The sequence below is a fragment of the Plasmodium gonderi genome, assembly GCF_002157705.1.
Source record: "Plasmodium gonderi DNA, contig: Pgo-contig_30, whole genome shotgun sequence".
Lineage (NCBI taxonomy): Eukaryota > Apicomplexa > Aconoidasida > Haemosporida > Plasmodiidae > Plasmodium > Plasmodium gonderi.
The window spans coordinates 2,502-21,324 of NW_021628967.1; the positions used below are offsets into that span (position 1 = coordinate 2,502).

At 18.4% G+C, this 18,823-nt stretch overlaps 2 protein-coding genes across 2 annotated transcripts; both read left to right on the forward strand.

Annotated features, from left to right (window-relative positions):
- Positions 1-9,709: 9,709 nt before the first annotated feature.
- PGO_000330 (variable surface protein) lies at positions 9,710-11,596 on the forward strand (the record flags this gene model as incomplete). The annotated part of the gene is made up of 3 exons (XM_028690752.1): positions 9,710-9,742; positions 10,697-11,323; positions 11,450-11,596. The coding sequence occupies 3 exons, from the start codon at positions 9,710-9,712 to the stop codon at positions 11,594-11,596; spliced, it is 807 nt and encodes a 268-aa protein (XP_028546553.1).
- Positions 11,597-15,963: 4,367 nt separating this feature from the next.
- On the forward strand, positions 15,964-17,252 carry PGO_000335 (variable surface protein; the record flags this gene model as incomplete). The annotated part of the gene is made up of 2 exons (XM_028690753.1): positions 15,964-15,993; positions 16,131-17,252. 2 exons carry the CDS (start codon positions 15,964-15,966, stop codon positions 17,250-17,252), a joined length of 1,152 nt encoding a protein of 383 aa, XP_028546554.1.
- Positions 17,253-18,823: the final 1,571 nt, after the last annotated feature.

The following is an 18,823-nucleotide window of genomic DNA, read 5'->3' on the forward strand; positions in this document are numbered from 1 at the left end:
TATACGTTTTTATATATATTATTGAAATAATCTAGAAATTTTAATTATATTTTGTGTATAATATTTTATAAAGGATTAATAAATTAATCAAAATCGACAAGGTTTTTAAAATGAATTATATTCAGGGAAACAAAAATAGGAAATAAAATGTAAATTTTTGTTCTATTTACAATAATACAATATATATAAGATTATATATACATTAATGTAATATAATTTTTGTTTTGTAAGGGGCTATTGATACAATTAATTCCCTTAGAACATATTACTTTTGGACTATAGTTCTTAAATAACTATTTTATTTAATTATAAAATGAATAATATTATGAAAATACCAAAGCTACATAATTGTTTTCTTTTTATTATTTTCAATTACAAAATTTACCGCATAACGTATGAAGATTTGAATATAAGTTATATATAAATGGTTAAATTACTTCTCATTATTGTATTTACAATAAAAGACAGATTTTTTGAATAAGAATATACATATTATAATTAAAAAAAATTCAATGCCAGAAAAAATATAAAAGTAAAAAACCTACAGTATATAATATTTTTGTACAAATATATTATTATGTTGCAAAAAAAAATGTTTTATAGAATGTGTACCATATATAATTCAGTTAAGGGCATGTATATTAATAAAAACATATGAGAAATTTCTCATTTTAGACACATGATAATTACATTATCTACACTTATAATTATATATATTTTTTTATCTATTATTTTTCCTATATGATATATCATACATAATTTTCAGCTCAATACTTTTTTATATTTTATCGATATTCATACTTATATATGTTTTTATAAAAAATGTAAGCTTCCGTAATTTTCTTGATATAGAAAAAGAAACAAAACTTGATGGTTATATTAGTTCTTTTTAAATCTATATAAATAATATTAATGTTGTTATATATATTTAAATAAAAGAATATATATAATAATATTTTGGGACATATTTAGTTTGTCTAAATATATATAATTCCAAATATATGTCAAAAAAATTTTAATAAGAATCATAAATATTCATAATTGAAAACACTGCATATTATGATGGTTTTATTTGTATTTTTTTCAGTTTTTGCTTATAATTTTATAGCTAATTTTTTAATAATACATTGTAATATAGAAAATTATATAATATATAATACACATTTATTCATGAGATTATATAACTGAAGGTCATCATATACATATATTTATTTAAAACTGTGAGAGAATTAATTTACACTTTATATACATGGTAACGTAATAAAAAAATAATATAAAATCGTTGAACTGTATTTTTTAATTTATACATACGTTAATTAAGATTGCTGAATTTCAAATATTCTATTTGGTATTTGTGCTATATTATATGTACATAATAAAATATATAAATTTACTTTGTTTTATTTCATATATTTAGATGTTTAATTTATCATATTATGAAAAGGTTTTTTTTTTATTTACTACTTAAATCTATTATTTTACGTAGGAATAAATGTAATAAAACTACAACAATATTTTTAACCAAATATCATATGAATGCAAAATTTACATATTAATATATTTTCAATATATATTGTAATGTTATTTCATTTTCTACAGAAGAAATTCTTAGCAATTATTGCAAACAGAATGGGAATGATTATAAAAACTCATTTATAAAGGACATTTTGTTTCTAATCATTGTTCTCATAATTATGGTTCGAATATTTAGGAATGTAAAAATAAGTTTGATATAGAATTCATAAATAAAGTAAATAATCCAGATATATGTTCATAAAAAATTAAATGAATAAGCCAAATATACGCTATATACCACTTATTTAAGAATTATATATTCACCAAATCTAAAACATTATATTTAATTTATGATGATATATGCATATTTTATATATATGTTGTTTTCGCAGTAACCCTATTATATTGGTCCTATAGGACTGCATTTTAATTTTTATGTATAGAATATATTTTAATTATATTTTATTGATTATATAATACAAACTGATGTTCTTATACATTCAATGGCTCAAAAAATTTATTTCGTAATTTATTTATGATCTTAGTCTTTTATTACATCCTAATAAAATACAAATATAAATAAAAAAATATGCACCCTATTAGAAAGATTGCAAATCAGATATATTAATTATTTTTTAGTCTTTTTTTGTGTTTACCTATTAAATATGCGAATATAAAATTATATAGTTTTATATAATATTAAAATATTTATTATAATAAAATTATTTCATTACATTTACATGTAATACAAATATTATGTTAAAAATTGAGTAATATGCAAAACTTCATTAGGGAAAATAAATATATAAGTTCTATCTGTTTTCATGATAACTTAAATATATATTATTATAAAGAATAATATATAACCATTAATTTCTATGTTGTTTTATTATATCTTATTTCGATTAACTATTTCTGTAAGATAAATGGTGTTTTACATATGAATTGTCTCATATGTCATCTTTTCTTCTGTCTTTATTTTCCTTTAATTATTATGATTAATCTAAGAAAATACTATATACACATATGTAATATTTTTGGTATATATTAATGTATTTTTATATTTATTAAATATGTAATTTAATGAATTCATTGTAGAATTGAATAATATAAAATAAAAATATCAATACCTAATATATTATTCATGTTCTGATATATTAAATTATCAATATATATATGTCATATAGTAAAATAATAACCATATTTCATATAGCTTTTACCCTGATGTGCCAATCATATACAAATTATTGATGCAGTGTATATATAATGTTTTTCATTATTATATAATAAAAAATCCTTAAATATAATATATAATATGTATTTGATATCTAATAATACATAAATAATTTATTATTTTAATATATACTAAAAGAAATAAACTAAATATATTTTATTGTTCGTCATGTAAAATATTAATCCTGCAGATCTTATAATAAAAACATTGAAATAATAAATAAAAATTTATGTCGGTATATAAAATATGAACTAGAAAAATATTATTCTGTATTTTACATCTCCAAATATCAAAAAATTATTTTTTACATTTAATCTCTTTTATTTATTTTATGGAATATATGTTTTGAGCATTTTTTTATTTAAAATTCAATATATTTGATTGATAATATTGTTCAAATATAATCTAAATTTATAAAATATCCTGGTTAAATGAAAAAAGAGAATTGCATAAGATATAAATTATAATTTAACATTGAACTATGAAAACCAAAAAATTATATATATTCTTTCGCTGATATGATTTATATTTTATGATATATTTTGTTGTAATTCTTTATATGTATATATATTTTAAAAATATATTTGTTAAATATTAAAAAATAAGAAATGTGGAGGTATAACATGTAAATATTTCATCATTTGCATTACATTAGATATATATGGATATTTGGTTGTCTACCTTTTTCCAAAATAAGAATTTATAATTAAACATATAAATGCTTTATTAATATTATAAATAAATATATATACAATGAATTACAATATATATTCCCAATCCTATAAGTAAAAATAGCACATATTAATTTAATTTTTTTTTAATTATCCCATAGATCCAAAATTATCTCCAACTGCATAAGTATATATATTATATATATCCTTATATATATTGTATCACACATTTATGTTATATGTACATATATATATATATACATTTCGGTACCATTAAATACTGTTCATTACATATTATTTAAAGGACGGGATTTTTATTTTCTTTGCACCATATATTTTTTGATTCAAAAAATTTTATATTATATTATTTTTTTTTCTTAAAATGATCTATATTTATATTTGTTTTTATGTGATTAAGTCTTATGTACATTTTGTTTCTTGTATTCTTATTTTAAATACAGAGGAAATTTATAATTAAAATAATATTAATGTTTCTATAGATTTTATATATAGAATATTCACATATAAATTTATTACTAGAATGATATTTATATATTTACTTTTAAAATTTCTTATGAACATTCTCATATTTCATATCTAATTATAGAATTAGAACAAAAATCACATATATCCTTATTCCATTATAATAAATACAAATTTATATGATAATGAAAATTGTAAAGTTATATATCTATTTTAATTTATAATCAATATGTGTATATTTGTTCTATTCTTGTATCATTCTTACAATAGGTTCTCAAAAAGTATATTGTGAAATAGCATGTAGTTTTCTCTTGTATATTTTATTATATAACTAATTAAAAAATAAAAAATTTAACATAATTTAATTTTATTGAAAGAACCTTTTCAAAATACTATGAGTAATATTAAATTAGAAGAACGTATTACCTATTTTTTCATTACATAGGATGTATTTATAAATACATGGTATTTCTCATATGGTGATTTATCATACATACTGTCATTAAATAACCTAACATACCTTTTATCTTATTAATATATATTATGAATATTAAAATAAACATTTTTATTTAGATTTATATTATTTCAAATAACATTAAAATTATAAATTACTATAGACAAATATCTTATAATTTACTATAGAATTAAGATATATAAAAAAATAATGTTAGATAAATAAATTCACAATAGTATAAATTATAATCTATACTTAATAAAATGTACTTGACATAATTTTTGAGTATAAGGTTAACATATATTTTATAATATAGTGTATTTATTTTTTATGTAATATAAATTAACTTCAATTAATTCTCATAGAATAAAAAATTTAAATTTAATAATATTTAAAATAAGGTATATGCCTTATTTTTTATATGATAAAAAGAATATATAATGTTTACAAAAATATATTATAAATATATTTGAATAAATACTACTATAAATTGCAGTTCGATAAAATCTATAATACGCTTATTGATGTTCATATAATTTATGATAATATAAATAAAATAATGAGTTTTTATAAGATAAGAATAAACAGTATAAAATATTATTTTCTATATTACAAGTAAATATTTTATTATTCTTATTATTAACAATATACTTTATTGATCACTCACTGATATATTATTTTTAAATATCGTTATATTTTATTAATGGTAACATGATTAGTAGCACTCTAACAACACATCGTTAACTAACTTATGAATGAAATTGATATATATTTCACAAACTATAAGATACTGTTAATTAAAAAGCAATCAAATATATTAATAAATTTATAATGCTTAGTCATATTAAATTGATAAATCATAGAATAAATTCTTTTATGTTTCCTGCTTATGTTGTTATAAATGATAATAATATAATAAAAATAAGACAATAAGATATTCAATTATAAAGTTAAAAAAAATGTATTATAAAATACTATTATATATATTTGAGTAATCTTTCTTCAGATTCTTCAATTATATCCATGTATTATAAAATCAGTGTATCCTTAATGTATACACATATTTATACATATATAAAAAGTACTATTTTTATTATATATTTATTGTTTTGAAGCATTCCTATTTCTAACACAAAAAAAAAGCGAAAACAAAAAAGAAAATGTAATAAATTATATTCATATGAAAGAAGAGAGAAACATAACAGAAAAAATATATGATTCACCAATTTTGAATTCTACTAATATTGTTTTTGGTATATTTTTCTGATTATATTTTTGTACATGAAGCTCAAATAATATAAAACATATCCATTTTAAAATACATAATTATATTGTTTTAACTATAACCATTAATAAAAAACACATAAATTTTTTTTTAATATATATAAATAGGTTTTAACAGAGTTATATATATTTTAAATCATAATAGGTGTTTTTTTATAAGGTTATGTAAGAATAAATATAACACAAAATTTATTATTATAATAATTTGTTAAATATTTATATATGAAATATTTTATTTTTTAAATATACAATGAAACTTAGATTACTACTGCGCAAATGTGTTTTTAATATTATTTTTTGTATTAGTTAAATTATATGATTTATCCTACATTTATTTTCAATCCTTCTGCATCTCCTTATATACATTTCACGGCAGAGTTCTTTACTTAAATGAATACTATAATTATAATGATGTGGAAATAAATCTAACATTATTAGTTTTATTTTAATTAAAAACTATTTTGTGATAGGTATGCTATGTTAATACAATTTTTTTCAGAGTTCAAAAATAAATCTTCATTATATGCAATGGAATCTCTGTTCCTTGTGTATTTCCTTCTTGGGCTCGCCCAATTATAATTATAATCTAAAAATGATTTTATATTGGAATACGATATGCATGTTCTGTAATAAAAAAATATGTATAATGTGTTGAAATAGCTATAATGATTTTAATCATTAATTCTTTTAAATAATTTTTAAATATAAATAATGAATTTTAATAATATTTATATTGACTTAGATGAAAAAAAAAATAATAAATACAAATTCTATTGAAACTAAAAAAGCAATACAAATAACCTTATTTATGGTTACTGGAACAGAGGAAGTAGTTCGATTTTCAAGTTAAACAACAGCATTATTACCTAAATCTGTTAATGGATATGATAAAGCTATAACTTGTGCAGTAGTCTGTAAATCTCCTTGTGTTCTTAATGTAAAAATAGATCTAGATAAAGTAGGATTAAATTTACAGTAAAATTTTTTATCACAATATTCTGGAAAAATTAAATTATCAAGTATTTTTTGCATAGAACATACAAACCTTGAATAAAATGCAATGTATTCTTATTATTTGTGTAATCATCTCCATTTTTGTCTAACAATGTATTCAATAAAGAACATACATCGGCTTCATAATTCTATAAATCCGTTAACATATTACACAATAATAAGTAGAATTTGTTAAGATCATCAATACTAAGCATGTGAAAACCAGACATAGAACGATAAATACATCCTATCTCAATTGATAAATCATTGACAAATAAATTGAATAACGTATCATTACATTTAGAATATTTTCCACAAAATTGATCCAAAAAATAGCAAAAATTAAAATAACTAAATACAATGAATATATAAAATTTGAATAATAATTTAAGATGTCATGATATTAACTAAATATTTTAAGAATAACATATATATGTAATTGAATAACGGGATATTATTTAGATAGTCTGTTAATATATATGTATTGGTCTAAGTACAATATTAAAATTATACTTTAATTATGTCTAGTATATTTTGATTTAACATGATTAATAATTGAGTAAATTTTAGTGTATCCTAATTTTATAATGTAATGTATAGTGATAAATATAAATATATATAAGTACATTATTATTTTTTACAAAAAATACATATTTTTGAATAAATTGTTCAATAGAATATCATATTTAGCAGTTTCTATATTTTGCTTGAATGTTTATAAAATATTTACAAACATATGGATACATTGTTAATTTTTTTGATATTATGTTCTTTGTATGTATATTATTTTGTGTTTTTTTTTAATGTAATAAATTTTAATTATTTTTAACATTTGTAATTTACTTTATATGCACATAATTATAATTACCATCATATATTAATTGCATAATATTATATAAAATATAGTATCATTATGTTTTAATATAAAGTGATATTGCATATATATATTGTTTCGGTATGTTTTTAAACATTTATGTATTTATTTTAAAAAATTTATTTTTTTGTAAATGCTTATAACCCTTATTTATTAGGAATATATATGCAGTCCACATATGCGTATATCCTTATTTATTTTTTTTTAATATTTATCTTATACATTATATATTAATACTGAATTTTTTACTATCGCAAGTGAATTGATATAAGATTAGTTTATTTATTCAAATTACTCATGTTTTATAATATATGTGCGTTTTTCTATGTGTAATATTAATGAATAAATAACATAATATAGATTCATATCTATTATTCGTTTCTCTTATGATTTTATATATAAAAATATAATTTAGAAGTACTATGAATCAACTATCTAAAAGCAAAATATAATAACATTTAATATTCATATATCATTATATAATAAAAGAACTAATAAATATATTTTAAATTTTTATTAAAATTTTATTTGTAAGAAAAAAAATAAAGAATTCTGAATATACATATCCACATGTGCATATATCATTTACATGAGTTTTAATTGATTCAATAATATATATACCTAATAAAAAAATATGGTTATTTTTCCTCATAAATTAGACTATAATATATTTGAACATATTAATAATAATTTTTCTTCCTATAATAATTTCATTTTTAATATATTAAGAAGAAATAAAAAAAAAAAACATATAATTTTTATTATGCATATTGTAATATCATACTTTTTTAAAATAAAACTGCAATTACAATTATAAATATTTTTTATTTTTCAAATGAAAAAATTTCATCATATAGAATTTAGAATATTTTCTTTGTGTAAACGTGTAATTGTTTAATTTTTTCCTGAAATTATCGCTTAGAATTTTTGGATCGAGACTTAAGGTTTTAGGATTTAAGTTTTATGATTTAGTTCTTATGTTTAAGTGTTTATATGTATATTTATGTGCATATATTTATATTTATGTTATGGTTTATCCTTTTTGTTCTTGTTCATAGTATTGAAAATATAGTCTCTGGTTTATAAATTTTTGACATATAAAAATATATATTTTTTTATTAATTTATTATTACAATGGCACATATGTTGATATGTATTTTGAAAATTTATTATTTATTTTTACATTCATCACTATTTAAGTTAATCATAGAGAGAATAATTTTAATTACAATTTATTTATTTCTGTAGAGAACATACCCTTTACTATTTAAATTCTCTGTCATAGTACTTTATTAATTGTAATATATAAAACTTATATTTATTATAGATTAACTGTTTCCTTTATAACATGTATATTATTTTTATTAAGAAGATATTTTATATATTATTCTACAATATATATATTTATAACTTTGTAATTGCATGTATTACGAACTCATGTTTCTGTGTCCTTTTAATATAAAAAATACTATAAAGAATTTAATGTTGTGACTTTAAATTCAATTATTCATAAGATCTACATAATTTCGTGCTAAATCTTAGTGATATAAGTGAATTAGTATGTCATTTATTTTGTATACTATGTATAATGCAATTGAAATAAATATATATTTGAATATAATAACTTAATTATAAGTCATATTTTGTTAATTTATATGATATGTTATTTAATAAAATTTCTATGATATTGTATGCAATAAATTAATTTTTTGAAGAAACAATTTTTATTAAAGTTAAAGATAAATTACACTCATTTATTGGAGTTTACATATAGGATATATTTGTAATGTGTATATTTAATTTATACTACTTTTACATTAATTAATGATTCATTAATATAGCCCTTGATCACTATATATATAATAATGTTTATTTTCTTATATAAGAAATAGGAATATAAATTCTATTGTATATGTCATTTTTTTAATTATACAATGAAGCATATACCATAAACATATTTTGTTTCATAAACATTATCTCTTATAGGTAATATTGAAAAAATATAATTTTATTCTTACTAATAACCGAGTTATATGAATAAATAGATTAAGATGAAAAAATATAAAATAAAAATTCATGGATAATATATATTCCTGAATGAGAAGTAGCTATAAATTTTTTTTATTCTATATTACATTATGTAATTCATATACTGCTATAGATTTGATAAAATATAATATGATATATTAGATATAACTACAATGATCAATAAAGAAAAAAATATTATGCTGATGGTGTATATAAAAAAAATTATGTGACTTTAATTTTTCATTCACATTTAAGCAATCCTATAAGCAGAAATGTGTAAAAATAGTGTTTCATCACACAATATGTCTAAGAATAATGTATTTTAAAATGAATTAAAAAAAAAGCATACAAACCAAAATATATAATATTAAATAATATTACGTTATACGTATATATTTTTAATAATATGATACGCAATATCATTTGAAAGGATTTCCATATTTTGTATCCTTCATTTAAATAAAATTTATTATATCAATATACATATTAAATACATTATAATTATAAAACATGATAACTATATAATTCTAAAAAAAAAAAAAAAAAACACCTGTAAAATAATTGTAATAACTAATAGAATTTATATCTTAATGTATGAATGAAAAATAAATATAAGTAAATATATATTAACCCTAATCTATTAAACTAAAATCTAAACCTGTAAATATAAATTTATATAATTCTAATGTATCCTTGCAACAATAATATCATATATAATTATGTTATGTAACATTTCTTTTTTTAAATATAATAATAATATTTAATTTTTTTTATTAATATTAATAAACAAAATATATTATATATGAAATTTAATTGCTACTACATATTTTAGCATTATATTATTAATATTATAGAATACATATTATACTTTTACATGAATTCTACAATTTTAAAAAAAGTTCTTATATATTCCCTCATATTATATATAATTTGCTTATAGGTATATATCTTTATGCTCATTATATCTTTAATTATTTTTATATAATCTGAGAAATTCTATAATCTTACAGAGATGGGGGAGATTAACGTGCATTATTTATATTAATATGTTTTGTACTATATTATAATATAAATATATTACATTTTCCACAAATAATATGAAAATTTTTTATTCATTGTATTATGTTTGTCATTTATTTATTATTTTTTTTTTTTTGTAGTACAATTTAGTAAAATATTTTCCTAAATGTAATAAAATAATAGTAAAATATGAAGAACCTTTGCCTAGTGGTACACACCCCTGCACTAATGGATTTATAGGCGCAAACCATGAATTAAAACAAAAATTTAAGGGTGCTAAATGCAGTGCAGCCATTAATTTTGCTTATAACATAATGAATAATTCTGATGAAGTAAATAATGATGCATTATGTTTTTTCCTGTATTATTGGTTATATAAAGTATTTAAGGCTAGTGATATAGTTAGTACAAGTGCATTTAGTATTTATAAAGCTATACTTAGTCATGTAAGCTCAGGAAATACATTATGCAAAAAATATATACGAAATTCTATTACGGATTATGAATTGGCTTTGCTGAATATTTTGAGTGATTTATATAAAACATTTAATAATATAAATGACAGTGAAGAATGGAATACAGAGGACAGTTTTTTATTTGAATTAAAATATATTATATCTGAATATAAGAAAGGAATAGAAGAACAATATAGTAACATTGATAAATCACAAATATCAACGCCCTGCCAAAATAATAAGGCATTTACATTTATAATTCCACTTGTTCTAATATTAACAACATTCTTTATTTTATTGATTATTTACAGGGTTACTTATGACATTTTTTGTATATATGCACTAAAAAATATTTTATTCTATTTTTTTAAGATATATTATTTTTTAATAAATAGAATTTATATATATAACTGTAATACTTTATTTGTGATAACTTAGTTCACCTCATATGGTTCATATATACTCAGTGGAATAAAACGCATAAGGAATAAATGGAATAACAAAAATGAAAAATGGGCTATTAATAAATCATACGAAATATCAAGTAACATTCCAAGTGATATGAGATATATTTTATATATATAATTATGACTAATTTTACCACTAAATATATAATTCGAATAAAATATTATTTTAAAGGAACATTTGCTATGGGGATTAAAATATAGGATTGTTATAATCAATGAAAAGCGTATTTTAATTTTATAATTGTGATTTTTTATTCCATTTAAGATAATACAGTGATGCATTTTCAAAAAAGTTTCAGAATTTATGTCATTATACTCAAAGAATATGTGATGATTTTCTTTTTGTAACTACGAAACTATAATGGGATATTCTAGTTTTCAGAATAATAGAATTTAGTAAAATACATGATTTTTATATATTTTTAAGAAAACATAGACAATATATTAGTAGTCACTTTTATTTAATATAATTATAAGTTATCCATGTTTCGAATAATTTAGGATCCGTTATGTATAACCTGTATGATACTGCGGTTAAATATGAATTTTATATCCCCCCATTATAATAAGTATATTTATTACTATATATATATAAGTATGTTTATAATACATATTTAATAATATGATTTTATGAAAAAAATATATTATTATATATTCTAATGCATAGTTGTTCCTATTTATATTATCTTTATTTTAATAAATAATACTTTCAATTTACATATAATATAAATTTTGATGTTAATAATTGATATAATATCATTGAATAACATTCATAATTATGCTATTTAAACATTAAATTCTGTATTTATTAATATTTTTATTTCCTAAATATATTTTAGATAAATATATTAATAATAACGTTATTTTTTAATATATTTTATTTGTTTCTCACTAAGTGCTTATTATATATATTAATCGTCATGATACACATTGTACCATATATTTCCTTGTGTCTATTTTTTCTTGATGCATAAGAATTAAGAATTATAAGTTTATTTATTTATTATACTTCATCCTATATTTTTCTGTATATTATTATAGATGACCTAATATTAAATAATGAAGTAAAATTACACCATTAAGGAAATATGATAATATGCAAAAAAGCAATGTAAACATATAAAAAATATTTTTATAATATATTAATAAAATTTATAAATAAAATTAACAGTTTTAAATTCAAAATTTTATTTATATTTTATATGATACTCAAGGCGAATTATCATATTATAGTACAAAATGTAATTACTATTTATATAAAAGAATTTTCTTCTTTGTATAATGCTATAAATTTATTTGAAATAATACATGTTATTTTTAACAAAAGGGTATTTCAGAAATTTGTAAAATTTTTTATTTCTCAACATATATCTTTAATTTTTAAAGCTATATCATTCAATTATATTATCCAAATATATGCGCATATAAAAATCTAACATAAGGATTATTATAATTAAATAATTATTCATTAAATTCATTTTAATTTTTAATGATATCTAGTGATTTTTTCTATTTTTCAATTATTTAATTCTATATTTCCTCATATACAATAATTATATGATTTACAGTTAAATATATTACAGAATATATTCTATAATATTTTGTAAAGATTAAATTATATTATATTTCTTTTTCTAATGATATCATACATCCATTGATACTTGCATTATATATAGGAACAATTAATGTAGTATTTTAAAAAATACTTTTTAAGCATAAGTAAAAACATATTTTTTAAGAACTTAAAGATTTTTTTTAATAGTACACCAGTTTTCTAATACATACATAAACTTATTAACTTATATAACATAATCCATGCATGTAATTTTGGTAACATTATTATTTTATATTGATTCTAATTTCATATAAAAATATAAATAACCTGTTTTACGCAAGGTTTGTTTTTTTGAATATACAAAAAAAAAAAACGTTATTTAAGCCATATATAATGAATGATACATAAAGTTTATTTTAAATTAAATATGTAGGAATACGTGTTTATTATTACTCTGTTTTTCTTTCTTTTCCTTATAACATCTCTATAATTTAATATGTAAAGTAATTTACGAATTAATGTAAGCAAATAATGATTATTAAATAACTGAATTAAATGATCATATATTTTCCATTCATACGCTATTTTTATTCTTAATACATCTATTATATATTTTTCCATATAATTATATCTATATCTCTAGATATAAATTAGAAAATACAAATATACATTAAATTTGTATTTATAATATTATCATCCAATAAAAGGTTAACGACATAAAAATTATAAATCAACCTAAATGTTAATAAATATAATGCTACAAACTGAAATTAATAATTTTAACATTGCATTTGTTCATCATATATTGGATAAAAAACCGTGTTCAACAATTTACTTGATTCTATTAATATCTAATATTTACATTGTTGTAAATTCGTTTTAATTTAATATAATTCGTGTATTAAGTTATTAAAGGGTTCCATTAATTTATAACCTACATGTTTATAGCATATATCATTTTACTTTCCAATATGATTTTTTATATTCCACTTATAACCGAGTATTACAAAAATAGCTTAATTGTGAAAATTTAATTAATGTGTTTCAATATTATTCATGCAGAGTATAAATACATCTGCATTAATATAAATCATAATGTTCCTTTTCATTATCCTTATTATGCATATAGTGTTCATATATTATTTATTTTAATGAACTAATTATTCATATAAAATAACATGTTAAATAACATTTTCCTAAATACTTTATTCTTTTCGACAAAATAAATGAAATTGCAGAAAAAAAAATTATATATATATATTTAATTGTCAGATGAGGTTTAATTTACATCGTTCAAAATTAATCTTTTTTCTTGTCAAGATTGTGGCCTTAATAAATGCACAATCATAAAATATATTATTATAATATAAAGTATCTTCTTGCATTTTTTATTTATGATGAACTCTAAATTGTACATGTATGATGAAAATACAGAATTTAACATTTATAATTTTTTTTTAAAAATGTAGTATATTACATAAATAGGAAAATGGATTATTTTATAAATATAAATTAATATCGAAGAATTATAAAATCTACATAATTACGGATACATATCTCATTGAGTTCAGGAATTATTTATTAGTACATAAATGAGAATTAATTATTTTTTAAAGATATTATAATCACAAATATTAAGTCTATTTTATAGTAATATATTATTAAATACAATACTATATATGCCTTAAATGTACAAACACATTATGTATTTGAATTCAAACTACAGCATAACATCCTTGTTAATATAACATTTATTAATTATATTGACCTTTCTAACTATCCCAATTATTAAATATCACTTACACACATTCTGAAAATAATTATATCATGCTGTGCATTATATAACATTTATTGCATGTTATAAAGTAATTTTAATTCTTAATATAAGGTATCATCATATTATTTTTGTTCATAAGAATAATAAATCATAAGGTATTATGCATATAAGTTTGTGATATTTTAGGACTGTTTGGAACAAATTTTTTTACTTTTAATGCGAATGAAGCGAATTTATTTATTTTGAGCTATAAACATAATTTATATACATAAAGAATCCTTTTATATAATATGCTTAATAAGGATTTAATATAGAGATATCTCAAAATATACAATATTTATTTTTTTAAATTTACTTTGTACTATTTCAAAATTAACATAATAATTTACTTATGTATATATCACAAAACGAAGTATAACTAATATGTACGTATTAAATATAAATATTATTTTAATGGGATTCTTTACTGAAAAACGTACTTATAATAAATCAAATATAATATTTTATAAATTAACTATATTCTGTTTTTTATATATAAAAAATATTCTGAATAACTATAATAAACTATATTATATAGTGTATATAAATTTGTGTATAGGAATAAGAAAATATTAATCACAAAATTGTGAACCTTAAAATATAATCATATTATTAGAAATTATTTCTAAACCTGAGTTCATATTTTTTATTATTATACTCATATATGTTCTACGCTTATTATATATTTATATAATAAGAATAAATAATATATAATAAGCTTATTTATTGTATATATTTTTTCCCCTCATTTAACCTCTAGTAGGGAATAAATCATTTTCTGCGATATTTTTATACTTATAACATTGTTATAAATGTGTTTTTTAATATTTCCTATTTGTCTAATAATCTAAAATTATTAATGTAATCGTTATTTTATATAATTATATAAAAATATGTTAAATAAAGCCAAATTGTTTAGTCAAAAAAGGTTTAATATATATATATTTTAATAATAATGCAAATTATATAATGTTTCAAAAAATTTACAAGTCATAAAATTTAATACATATTATGGAAATGTTTTATTTATCATAATTTTTTCAACATATAGAAATATATATAATTGAAGGAATTCAATTTTTTTATTTGTAACGATTCACAACATTAGGACAAAATGAATGAGGGCGCAAATATGAATATAAATGTATGTTTCTCCCATTATTCGAACAATAATTTAAATGACTTAACTACAAAATAACATAATTTTAGAAAAAACTCAAGTATAGTTTTTCTTAATAATCCTATTATATATATTTTATACATTATTACCTTAATTCTTAGTTTAATTTTTCGGATATATATCCAAAATGTAGAGATGATTTTAAGAGAGTATATGATTATCAGTACTTTTCTTTCAAGAATTATTTTTCATCTGCTTGCAGTGATTTTTGTAACAACCTGAACATTAGAAGTATAGTGCCCTTTAATAGTGAATGCCAATATCTAGGCGTTTATTTATATAATATAGATAAAAGGAATAAGGAAAAAACGGATTCCAATTTTAATTTAAGTGATAGTTGTAAATATTTCTATTACAAGCTAAAAGAACTTGTGATGCGTTATGGCGGTAACTGTCATACAGCAAAAGAATGTTATGATAGAATGCTGATTAAAAATGAAAAAAAGAGTTACAAAGAACATTTTTCAAATATATGTAAGGATATGTATAGTAATCATTATCATAACAATAAGTTAATTCAAACATTGAAAAAATTGGAAGAACAATATAATTTATATGATCAATTAAGAAGTGCCACACATCCAAGCTATTGGGATATTTTAAAGTTAAAAGGTTATATTAAGTCGTTAGAAGAATGTGATTATAAGAATAATGATAGCTTTAAAGATATATTATCGAATGTAAAAAATAATTATGAAGTATTTGAGAATAGTTTAAAAGATACACAACATGGTAGAACAATTTATTATTCATATCTCTATCCTGAACCGAAAATTACGAAGGTAAGCAGACCTACAGAGGTGACAGTTGCAGCGAGAGTAATAGGAACACAAAAAATAACAGAAGTAAATGAAACGAAAGAGTTGTGGACGGACGCAGGTATAGGCACAAATGTTGTTATTTTTGCTTGTTCAATGTTAATAATTTTATTCATTCTATATAAGGTTAAAAATAAATTATATTTATATAATGTAATAAAAAAATATATTACATATTATAATGAAGCAGTTATATCATACCTATTACATAATAACAAAAATAAAGCAATGACACTTTATTTTCAGTACACACCTTTTGGTTCATATCTACAAATAAGAGAAAAAAGGTTAAGAAAACAAAGGAAGAGAAAAAATAATGTATATACTAGATTGAATAATTCATATAAAAGGATAAACAAAGAATTAAAAGACAAACAATATGAAATAGCTTATAGATCATTATGAAACTTCAAATAAATTAACTACAAAAATAAAATAAAATGAATTCTATATAATTTTTTTTAAATAATATAATATTATTAAAAAATACATTACATCCACAAATTAATAAATAATTATAAGAAAAAATATGTGTTAAAATTTTTTAAAAATGAGAATAAAATATATTTACATATATTATTTTAAGGAAACAGAAATATATATTTTCATATATTCACATATAATATAAATATTTACTATCAAAATAAAGAAGTATATAATCTATAAATATTTATTGACAACTAATGGTTGTTATAACTACTTTTTTATAAATAAATATAATTAAATTTAATAAATTAACAATTCTTGTAAATTATCATATTGACACGCAATGTATTCTTACTATATCTGAAGAAAACAATATTCTAATATATGTCCTTCCTAAATAATATAATTTTTTAAGATTCACCATTACGCATAAATCCCAGTATCATATATAAAAAAATAAATAAAAGATAATATTGCTTTAGAATGATTATATACTTAACCTATTCTCTTACATATTCCTAACCTAAAAATGTCGTTTATTATAAATATTTAATATTAATATGTAATGTTATATAAACCAATTTATATACGTAATATAACTATATATCAGGGTAAAATATTAATATATTAATTTAAATAATTCTGAATATAACGAAACTAAAAATATAATACTATTCAATGTAAAGATTACACAAAATATACTTGAAAAAGATAATATAATACCAATTTAATTTAGAAATGATAATTATAATCTCATTAAATTTTTATTTGTATACATTGACATAACTTATTTAAAATATTTTTTCATTATCTTGCGTAAGAATAACTTCATATATGATATATTTTATATAGTACTGGATACATATTAAATCTTTCTCTTTACATATATACCTTAATTTTTATGTGTCATTTCTAATATATTTTAAATTGGAATTCTTATATTTATAGTTAAAATTTATTCTATTATATTCATATGTTCTTACTAAAAATGCCTAAATATATAAATAATAAGGTTACGTGCAATTATTTTCTATAATATAAGCAAAATGTTTAATGAACGATAACAGAAGATAAATTAGAACAAATACATAATATAACGATGAAGTATTTATTGACAAATTCACCAAATATAAAATATATTTGGTTTCCTTTTTTATGAATAATTTGGGTAAATTTTACACTAATGAATTTAATTATCATCATGCTTTTCATTAACATAAAAAATGAACTGAGGTATTTTTAACATAATTATCAAAAAGTTATTTATATATTATTTTAAAAATATATCTACATAATAATCTAGAGAAACTATATAATTACTTCATATATGCACATATTTTTTGTAATTTCTTGATATGCTATTATTTTCCTATATTACTAGCATTCAGTTAATACATTATAAATAAACTAATTTAAATGTAGCTTTTTCATAATAGGTGGATATATGGACATACTTTGTAATAATAGCAAATTATAATTTTGATATTATCATAATTTTTTCTCATTTTTGTTCTTATTTACATCTACAGATTTATTATTTATTTATTTTT